General features: G+C 42.6%; 1 protein-coding gene across 1 annotated transcript; it reads left to right on the forward strand.

Annotated features, from left to right (window-relative positions):
• Positions 1–4,283: 4,283 nt before the first annotated feature.
• LOC147605807 (copper transporter 6-like) lies at positions 4,284–5,375 on the forward strand. Its single transcript, XM_086792661.1, has one exon. It carries the CDS (start codon positions 4,776–4,778, stop codon positions 5,256–5,258), a length of 483 nt encoding a protein of 160 aa, XP_086648787.1. The 5' UTR covers positions 4,284–4,775; the 3' UTR covers positions 5,259–5,375.
• Positions 5,376–11,676: the final 6,301 nt, after the last annotated feature.

Consider the following 11,676-nt stretch of genomic DNA (forward strand, 5'->3'; position numbering starts at 1 on the left):
TTCATGTGGATAGGTTTGTGGCATATCTAGTTAACTAGGAATGCCTTCATATTTAATGTAAAAGATGGTATTAGAGCTCACATACGTCGTATAAAAGGACTACTATTGTGGCAAGTCTCTTCCTTGCAATCAGCTCATTTGGTGGAGAACGACATCACATGTCGGCCATTTGTAAAGTAATATTTTGGTAATATATATCTTCTATTACGAGAGAGAGAGAGAGAGAGAGAGAGAGAGAGAGAGAGAGAGAGAGAGAGAGAGAGAGAGAGAGAGAAAGTTATCTTTACATCTACTATTGAAGGCCAAAATGACCCATGAAACCAAATATATAATGTCGTGAAGACCATGCACGTCCATGTAAGTCTTGAGCTACATCTATGGTCTTGAGACCAAATATATAATGTGAATACCATGCAAGTCTTGAGCTACATCTATGGTCCAAAGAAAAATGATTGTGACATTTTTAAAAGAAAATCCTACTAACCAGCTACAAGAACTATAATGCCAATGATAAAATAATCCTCCTAGAAGAAAATAAGTATTCGTGGATTCATACATATATACATATATACATACACACACACACACACACATACATACATACATACATATATAATATATATATATATATATATGTGTGTGTGTGTGTGTGTGTGTGTGTGTGTGTGTGTGTGTGTGTGTGTGTGTGTATGTATGTATATAACTCACATAAATACTTATATACAAACACTTATGTTATTGCCTCTCTTGGATGAACTTTTTCTCTCAAGGTCAACCTTCAACCTCACATTGGTCCATTCAATGTGTTGTTTTGCGTGTGCATCATGTCCTAGAGAGTCAAGAAATGCCTCCTTCTAACTAGCCATGTGCCTTCTCTTGAATCATGTCTATTCCTGCATATTAAGGTCCCCCCAAAGTATACTACCCTTCTCATTATTCACTATATCAGGTGAAAAAACATCGCTAGCCTCACCATTGTGCCCCACTATTGTGGATGCTTCCCATGATCTTCTCAGTCCATTTATGCTCTCTCTTACTTATTCCTTCTACACCCTCAACACCATGATGTGAGGGTCTTCTTTCTCTATGTTTCATGTTCTTCTCAGACCATTTACACTCTCTCTTACTTATTACCTTCTTTACCCTCGACACCATGTGTGGGTCATTTATGCTCTCTCTTACTTATTACTTCTTCACCCTCGACACCATGTGTGGGTCATTTATGCTCTCTCTTACTTATTACCTTCTTCACCCTCGACACCAGGTGAGGGTCATTTATGCTCTCTCTTACTTATTACCCTCTTCACCCTCGACACCACGTGAGTATCTTCTTTCTTTATATGATTTTTCTTCTTTTGGAATCCTAAGAGAAGAATCTCATAAGAAAGGTATGCCTTATTTTGAAAATTATGAGAGATTGAGGGAGATAGAGATGTCAGAATCATGCATGCGGAAGTTAGAATACACGCAGAGAGAGAGAGAGAAGTTGACGCAGAGAGAGAGAGAGAGGTTGGCGAACAACGCTTGAACTGCTTTAGCAATGAATAGATGAGAATTACAAAGGTGGGCATGGGTATTTATACCCTCATGATGTCCAAATGGCCGACCTATATAGGATAAATTAAATAAATAATTCATGCCCTTTGTTAAGGCTCGTTCCCACATGAGATACTACTTTTAACACCCTCTCTGTAGCTCATAGTGGGCATAGATGAAGAAACCAAGTCGATGCAGATGCAACCATGGACACCTCAGTACTGGCCGGATACCAAGTACACCTCAGAAAATGCACCAAACAACCTGTCTCCTCAAGGAAATGCCATCTTGAGCTTTAGCTGCCACATAGAATAATGAATTGCAGACAACTCCACATCCATGATCCCCCATTCGTTGAACTGCGAACACATCACGTTCAAAAAATCCTCTGAACCTTGAACTGTCGACACACGACGCCCAAAATTCTGCTACACAATGAACCAGGAACTCATCCCATCCATAGTCTGCTACCAATGAACTACGAACACATCACGTCCATAGATTTGTCAAGCTGTTCCATGCCAGATGCATGTGCCTTGAACTCCGACACACGGGTCCAAATCACCAAAACGGGAGCACAGACTGGCCCTCTCTGCCACTCACATGCCTCTCTCTGGCTGAAGCACGTGGTAGCATCCATCCACCAAGCTAGAATGCTGGAGCATGTGCCAGTGTAGTCCTCGCCACACCGGCAGACGCCGTAGCATCTCTAGTAGAATCGCTGTCACTGTCATCCTCGTCAGCTTTGGCTTTGCCTTTGTCATTCGTCGAGCTTTGAGCTTTAGCTTTGGATTTGCAATCCCGAGCCAAATGCCCTCTCTTTCCGCACTTATAACAACGGCTCCTAGACTTCTTATTGGATTCCGATGCAGCATGTGCCGATTCTACATCCTTCGGAACTCGAATCTTGCCTTGGGAAATGAGCACTGCTTCCTCCTCAATGAGAAAAGAGCTGAGATCATCAAATTCCAGCTTTTCCTTCGTGACTTGTAAGCGTAATGCCCTCGAGACCATCTCGTACTCCTCAGGCAACTTCGTAAGAACCAAGGCAGCTAACTGGGTACTAGTTAACGCACTATTCATAGCCGATAACTGATCATGGATAACCTTTGCCTTCATTAGAAATGACTGCATAGAGGTCCCGGCTTCAAACTTGATGGAAAACAACTGGCCGAGAAGGGTTACTGCTCGCATTGTTGAGTCTCGATCAAACATTCCTGCAAGCTTTGACCACATTTCCTTGGCAGTCTTTAAAGTCTGAATGGCAGGAGAAATTTCCTTGGTGAGAGATTCTACAATCGCCGACATCGCCTTCGCATTGTGAGCATCCCAATCCACAAGAGATTTGAGAAACTCCTCCTCCTGAAGACGTGTGAACCGATTGCTATCCCTTCGGGGACGTTCCTCCGAGCCATCAACAATGTCCCATAAGCCTTTTCTGCTAAACCATAGCCTCATGATCAAGTTCCAATGCGCATAATTGTCGCCATTCAGTTTGTCGTCCTTGCTCGAACACGGGAGTCCCATCTCGAAAACTCCGTCCACCTCTTCTCAGTCGACCCGGTCTGCTCGCCTTGTGCGTTTCCTCAAGCCTTGGGCTATGTACTTTGCTACCTTGAACTGGCTTTATACAGTCGTGCTACTGCCAGCCTTGTGCCACGTTGAACTGCGGGGCTGGCCTTGCTTACTGTGCACAGACTTCTTTCAACCGGTGCCAAAAAAATGCAGCCTGTCTTGCTTGGGACCTACAACACTACTAGCACTGCTGCTTCGCTGTTGAGTTTCTTGCTCCACCCAAGCCACCAGCCGCTTCTTCTCCGCTGTTGTGCTGCTGTGGCCAGGTTGCGCTCTTGCCCTCACACACGCCTTTGCTTGTGGCTGCCTTTAAAAACGCAGCCAACACCCAACAGTAACACAATTTCAGCGCCGCCACGACCTTCCCTATCAGGCCTCCCATGCACGATGTCCCAGTCCTATACGCCCCTCAGTGCTGCAGCAGCCACCTTCTCCAACTCCTCCGTGTGCCCAAGAATCAACGAGCACTCAGCTCTGATACCATGTCAGAATCGTGCATGCGGAAGTTAGAATACACGCAGAGAGAGAGAGAGAGAGAAGTTGACGCAGAGAGAGAGAGAGAGAGAGAGGTTGGCGAACAATGCTTGAACTGCTTTAGCAATGAATAGATGAGAATTACAAAGGTGGGCATGGGTATTTATACCCTCATGATGGAAATGGCCGACCTATATAGGATAAATTAAATAAATAATTCATGCCCTTTGTTAAGGCTCGTTCCCACATGAGATACTACTTTTAACAAGAGAGAGGGTATGTGTGTACGCATGCATGCGTGGTGTGTTTATGTGTGCGCATGCATGCGTGGTGTGTTTATTTTGAAAAAAGAGAGAGAGAGAGAGAGAGAGAGAGAGAGAGAGAGAGAGCGCGCGCGCTTGTGTGTATGTGTTCATGTGTGAGAGTGGGGTTTTGGGGGGATGTTTGACCGAGGACTATGTACACACACATACGTATATATATATATGGCCGATGACTACGTACAAACCTTGGTTTTTGGTTGGTTGTGAGGAAGGAGGTAGCCCATTCAAACATTGTGTCAATATATTTGTTAGATTATTGCATAGGCCGTGGCTTTGCTGGTGGACAGAGACAAGAGAGGTGGGTTGATTGGGGAAGAAACGTCTTGCAAAGAACGTGGCGCACTTCGGTGTGTTCACCTGTTCTGTCTTCTCTTTCTTGGTTTGGTATAGCTCGAAGTGCTTTGTATCTTCTTTCTAAGCTGCTCATCAGATCATTATGCGGGGCGTGCTTATCTTCGTTATCTTCTCTCTAAGCTGTGCACTGATCTCACAGGGCAATTTTTATTACTTAGGATTTTATAGCCTTAACTAGCTTCGAGCGCGCGTGTACTCTTCTCCCTCGTGATTGAGGGCAATTGATTTAATAGTGGATACTTTCTCTTCCTCATACCATAAGTGGGTCTTTTTGGTCTTATCTCAACGATCTGGGTGGTTTGTTCACGTGTTCTTCGAGTACTATTGTTCTGATCTTCTAAACTTTCGATAAGAAGGTTGAATATTAGTAGGACAGCATAGTTGGTGTTAGGTGGGGCTTGAATGTGGAGCTTGGTGGCAAGGTGATCAAACCTTGATGAGGGCAAGGTGATCAAACAGAACCTCGGGTGAATGAAGGCAAGGTAATCAAGTAGAACCTAAGTTAGGTTAATAATGGCGTTTATGGAGATGCAGGATCAGACGAGCTACGATAATAATAATAATGCACGGTACTTCAGCGATATTGTACCAATGTACAGATATTTCTATTTCGGTTACAACGTACAGCTGCTGTTCTACGATTGGACGCCACACAGTCCGGTGGCATATGCGCTGACGCTGGCGGCGGTGCTGATATTGGCGCTGTTCTACGAGTGGTTCGGTGAGTTGAAGAGGCGGAGCTTGGAGCTGCTGGAAGCCGGGACGTATAGCATTGGTTATGTGGACCAGTCGAAGAGGCCCGGCCTGATGCGGCACCGCCATGTGCGCTTGCTGGTGGTTACCCTCGCCTACATCCTGCACTCGGCTGCCGGCTACCTCCTCATGCTGGTGGTCATGTCCTTCAACGGCGGCGTCTTCCTCTCCGTCCTTGCCGGCCTCGCCATCGGCTTCTTCCTCTTTCGCGTCAACCACCTCAGAGCATCACCGCCAACCTAACGTCATTTACACACGCCACCACACCTCCAAGAGACGCCCAAGATCCCACTCATGGGGCAGAGATCGTGTGCAGCTACCCTTAGCATATGATAACTTTTGGATCCATCTTTTTTTTTTTTAAATGTATGCTGAATATGATTTGTTTTTGAGAAATATGCACCCAAACTCTTTTTCCACTTGGAATTTATTATTAATCTAGGCATCAGATTTTTCCACTTGGAATTTAAGGTTTTATTGTGTTTATGAGCGTTAATAATAAGGTTACCATCCTCCTTTCCATGTTCTCTAACTCTAAAAAGAACACTTTTTTAAACTGGAAAACAAATCTCTAATGCATGTGTAATGCATATCCAAAAGATTGGCTTCTTCTCCGAAGATCCCAAAGCTACTCCTCTCTCTCTCTCTCTCTCTCTCTCTCTCTCTCTCTCTCTCTCTCTCTCTCTCTCTCTCTCTTGATGACTTCGCACCACACAAACGACTCCTCCCCCTCTCTCTACTATTCATAGACTCTTGTGCTATTTAGGGGCACTTGCTTTGTTCCTTGTGGGAGAGGCTCTCCATCGTAGCCTCTCTACTTGATGTAGTCGTAATTGACTAGGTTTTTCTTTGTGGTCCAAAAAGGGGTTTCTCTCTCTCTCTCTCTCTCTCTCTCTCTCTCTCTCTCTCTCCTCAAAATTATGACAAGTGTGAATGTTCTCTCTCTTCTCATGTGTTTGCCATGCCTATGGGTCGACAAGGGCTTGAATTGAGGAGTTGCCTTGTTTGAACCTAATTGCATATTGTGACGTTTTAATACCTTACGTTGTGATTTGAAAACCTTAAACCAACCTCATTAAAGCAGTCACACGGGCATTAAAATTAATTAACACCGAAGACAAAAAGGCTTTAATGTATCAACCAATTGCATCATTAAGAAAGAACTCCCCCCTTGGTCTGTTTGGCATAACTCTGTATTTGTGCTCAAAATTTCAGGCTCATATGCAAATGAGTCAAAATACTCAAGTTTTTGGAAATATGCTAGTGTACTCACATAGAGTTTAAGCATTGAGTATGATAAATTTTCAGATTGAACTTTTAAGTCTGTTGGATGAGGGAGTAGATGCTCTGCACACACACATAGTCATATCGAGCTTAGAAAAAATCAAGAGAGACGAGATGTGATAGCTGGAAGTATGAGATATAGTGATAAGAAATGAATGGAGTATGAGGTACTTGTAATCTTAGGGTTGACGTGCCCAACACACTCAAGTGTGTTCACACGGGGAAACAAACCCCTCCCAAAATAGGGTAAAAAGTGCCCATGTATAAGAATGTTCACACCAGGACTTCTCGAAGGCCATAGGCTAACAAACCCCGAAGAGTGTGAATGTGGAGCCTCTCCCTGACATAATGATAATGCACCTCAATGTGCTGTGTCCGTGCATGAAGAACTAGATTCCGTGCAACTATTAATGCGCACTTTGATTGTACGTGAAAATGGTGGTAGAAGACGGTTGTCTAATACTATGATCTTCCAATGGCGGAGCCATACACACTCCACAGTAGATGTGAATGCTGCCTTGTACTCATCCACACAACAAGAAGTGGCCATTGTCATCTGCCCATGAAATGCATGAACTTCCAAGAACAAAATAGTTACAGTGTTCAACCTGACACAAGTCTATATAGCTTGGTGTCAGCGGAGAACTCTTTGTGAGTCATGATGGCTGCATCCTCTTCAATTAATTCATCCCCATGGCATCTTGATCAAAGTGTAGTTGATCTGGAGAATTATGGAAAAGTTGGGTAGCTGAATTGGCTAATCATCAGCCGGAATAAAAGACTGATTCGGAGCCAAAGGAAGCTCAATGGATTTAGCACCGGTACCAAATAATGTCATAAAGATGTAAGCACTATGGACAATGTGCTATGGCGCAATTTCCAACATCATGCATAAGCTTTCAAGGTCCACTCAATGCCAATACATCAACAAAGGAACCTAAGTCAATGGGTCAAACTGACAAGGGGATAATCGACAATGGAAACATGGGCTCATACAACAATTTTTTAGCATTGTAAGTGGGCTGAAAATGTTGAAAATAAAGGGAGATAGTAATTCCAAATGAAAGAATATGGGAAGTTAGGAGAGTAAGGCATACACCTAGCCATTACTATGATGTAAAGAAACCCTGAATTATGCATAGTGACAAGACAACACAATTGAAGACAATGTAATAGTCTTACACCAGTAGCATCCATGTAAATGAGCTGCAAAGGGGAGGAAACTCAAACAAAGAAGCTATGAAAGAAAGTAGTACATCTCAGCACTTGTATAAATCACTACATAAAGGTATGTCTCCAAGACATAGCACAATTGAGAGGTCAAATGCATAAGTGACCAATGACATTACTAATAGCAATACACAACATGTGTCCCCCCTCAAATGACGCAACAGCCATAGAGAAGACTCAGTTGACAAGTGCTATAAACCATAATCATCAGAGTACAATTCATGTGACGACCAGAATCTAGGTTTGGCATAGCAACATCTTCCTTTGTATCAAATGAACGAGCACAAGTTGACAATTCTACATCTGTATTAAAGTACCAATCAACATTTGACAGTGACAAATAAGAAGTAGGAAAATCAGTGCATGTGATTAAGGCATAGCTATCATGTGTAAAATTTTCTCCCTCTCAGCATTGTCAGTGGGGTAGTTTGCAAGCAAGACACCTTGCTACTTCTTCTTTTTCTCACTCTGTCTACTTCCAACATTCCTCAATTACCTGACCAAGTTTTCAAAAATAGTTGCATCTCTTCTTATTCTCACTTTTCTCCTCTTTGGACTTAGGAGGAACTGAATGGTTTTTTGCTTTGCCTTAGGTTTAGCATGAGAAGAGGCCCCAGATTTTCCTTTGCCATAGTGGGAGGCAAAAAAAGCCTAATCTAAAGCAATCATATTGTTCCGATTGGAATAATATTGCTCTTCCTAAGCTACCAAATATGTATTCCTCTTTATCAGGAGGCGAAGAGAGGTAGCGAATCCTGAGGTACCAAATATGTATTCCTCTTTGTCAGGAGGCAAAGAGAGGTAGCAAATCCTTGATAGGATTTAGGCAAGCCATTGAGAATTGTAGAGACAAGAAAACTATCACATATGACCTCATCAATATTGATTAACTTCTCTCTCAGATCCCTAATATATAGGTAAGAAATCCATCCATAGAATCACCCTTAGTCATATGCTTTAAGTCAAGCTTTTTCCATGGATAAGCTACTATAGGAGCTTCATTGTGGATCTGATACAGAGAGGCAAGTATATCCCATGCACTTTTAGAAGAAGTACATGAACAGATATGAGGTATGACTTATTGTTTACACAAAAGAGAAATTAAGGCATGAGCCTGTGTAGACGGTGCACTTCCACTGGAACTAGGATCAGTCGTTCCAATACTAGGATTCGCTTGATGTGCTACAATAGATGCGGAACCAGCAAGCCTTGAGTCAGCACCAACGAAACCAACATGCCTTTATTTTACTACCAGATACATACACCCACAAATTATTTGCCACCAGTACATGCTTCATCATGTATGCCCACATGGGATAGTTGGTTCCAATGGGATAACATGCCAAACAAATCATTGGTTTTTGCAGACATTTTACATAGCATATTAATGCACAAAATGAAGTATAGCTAACAAGGGTAGTAGTTGCACGTGACTCAGAGTACCTCAAATATCTGCTCAATGCATGTGCAAACTCACGAAACTAACAATCTTCAAGCCGAAAACTGCAAGTAAAAATGACAAACGCAAAATCTGAAGGTCAAAATCTACTGACATGAAATCCGTAGGTCAGAAGTTGACATGGAATCAGCAGGAGTAGGTCACAAGTTGATGTGAAATCAGCGGGTCAAAAGTTGACGGGAATCAATAGGTCGAAAGCTAACGTGGCATCAGTAGGTAAGAATTCGACATGGCATGATCACGCCAAATGCTGACATGGAATCGACAGGTCCAAAGCTGACATGGCATTAGCACATCGGAAGCTGACATGACATCAGTAGGTCGAAAGCTCATGTGGAATCTGTAGAGCAAAGTCTACAAGTGAAAGCATCTAACACTAAAGTGGGGGGATCAACGGTGGAGGTCTGAGGCATGGTTGTTTAGGCAATCTAGACCATCAACCACCTTTGGGTAAACCCAGCCAAGAAAGTAAACCCGACCAGATTTTGTAGATCAGAGTCTGCAATGTCGATGTAGAAGACCGAACACTAAAAGCCAACTGTTGAATGTGGAAAGATGATTGCCTAAAAACTGACTGCTGAATGCGAAAAATGAAGGCGAATGCTGAATGTTTGCCGAATGGCTGAATGCGAAAAGTTGATAGACGCAGAAGTCCGATGTAGTAAGCTGAAAGCCGAAGGCTGAATGGTTGACCGAGCACAACTGATAGACGTAGCTGAATGGTTGACCAGGCAAAACTGATGGACACATAAGTCCAATGCTGAAAGCTAAAAGCCGAACGTTGAGTGGTTGATCAGGCAAAAACGATGAACACAACTGAATAGTTGACCAGGCAAAACTGACAAACATAGAAGTCCAATGTTGAAAGTTGAAAGCTAGTACTAAAACAATAGAGCGGCAACATCAAAACCAACAGAAATTAACAAACACGGAAGTCTGACGTCAGAAGCGTCTTACTTGAGCTAAGTGTAGTGTGAGGGCATGCCCAGAATGTATGATAGCATAAATGAATGACACCAATGCACATAAGGAGGTAGAAAACTGAAATTATGTAAAGTGAAAGATGCAAGAACGTACCCAAGGCATACAACCATGACAACTAATGACACCAACAATGTATAGAAGGAGGTAGAAAGCCTAGATTTGTGAGAAGTGCGAGAGCTTACCCGAGATGTAAGGCGTCATAAAATAAGGATACTACCATACCACTTGAGAGAATAATGGAATGGAGCTATTTGCTCTAAAACAAGTCTTTGATACCAACGTTATATGAGGGAGTAGATGCTCTACACACATGCACACATAGTTGTATCGGAGCGCAGAGAGCTAGAGAGGCAAGATGTGATAGCTAGAACTACTCAATACAATGATAAGAAATGAATGGAGTACAAGGTACTTGTAGTCCTAGGGTTGACATGTCTAACAAACTAGAGTGTGTTCACATGTGGAAATAACCCCTGCCATAGCACATGGTAAAAAGTGCTCATGTATAAGACTATTCACCCCACTAGGACTTCCCAAAGGCCAGAGGCTAACTAGTACATGTCATATCATTTAAAAAAAAGCATGATATTATATTTTTTTATTGCGTCCTGTAAGGTTTCCCCTTCCAAAATAGGGGAAACACTTAAGATAGTCTACTAAGTCTTAACTTGGAGAAAATTTCCTACTTGTCAACACCTTGACCATGCAAAGATTCAAGGATATGATTTGTAGGTAAGACCTAGTCCTATCCCGCAGGGGGGAGCGTGGTCTTCTAAAAATCAAACGTAATTTATCATAATTTGGGCAATTACTAATCTTGATTCCTAAAGACAACATTTTTTTCCTCATCCATTCAAGGTACAGCTAGCCTAGTCTTCTAGAATAGAGTTGCTCGAGAACCTATTTATCTAGCGTGGGGCTTTCACTTAATCTATTGGAAAGCTACCTGACTGATTGGGTCCACCCATCCGTTTAGGATGGTGCTGTCAGGGCATTCCATCCTCCCACTTTTCACCCCACTCATGCATCAATTTGTTTTCTAATTAATCCTACCACACTATTTGACATAAATAAACATGTTCCTTAATTAGGGCCCTTTCATAAGGTTTGTTAAAATAGCCTCTTTCCACAGTATAATAATGCTAAAGACAAGATATATATATATATATATATATATATATATAATTTTATACAAGAATCAATTCCATACACGCCAAACTGGCTCTCTTATTCTTTTCCTTTATACTACCAATGATCTAGAATTCGACCTTCCAGCCTCTACAGACTAGGAAAACCCTACAAGACCATACACCTCGTCGTCTCGGTAGTAGCTGGCGAAGACTCAAGTTTGCTTGTCACCCCCTCAGGCTCCGTCGCTTAATCTTCCTGCCCCTCAGAGGGATGTTTACGCACTAGGGTAGACATCTTCTCTCAAGGGAGCACGTAAGGATCAGTGAATTTTCCTAGTCAAGCTCAACAAAGCCATTGAACCTAGTAAGGAGACAGAACCCTCATGGCTCCAAGAATTCTCTGACATCTTTTGTGACAAGCTTACAGGGCTACTGCCTCCTTGAGAAGTCGATCATGAAATCAAGGTGCTCCCTGGAGCTCAACCCATCTCAAAAAATGCCCTTTAAAATGTCCATCCCTGAAGCCATTGAACTTAAGGAGAAACTTTCTCAACTCATTGAGTAAGGATTTGTA

The sequence above is a fragment of the Cibotium barometz genome, chromosome 58 (assembly GCF_041138505.1).
Source record: "Cibotium barometz isolate CiBa-2024 chromosome 58, ASM4113850v1, whole genome shotgun sequence".
NCBI classification, from domain to species: domain Eukaryota; kingdom Viridiplantae; phylum Streptophyta; class Polypodiopsida; order Cyatheales; family Cibotiaceae; genus Cibotium; species Cibotium barometz.

What these genes read in the sequence shown, in the direction of transcription:
- LOC147605807 (XM_086792661.1), top strand. Translation starts at nt 4,776, where the DNA reads ATGGCGTTTATGGAGATGCAGGATCAGACGAGCTACGATAATAATAAT.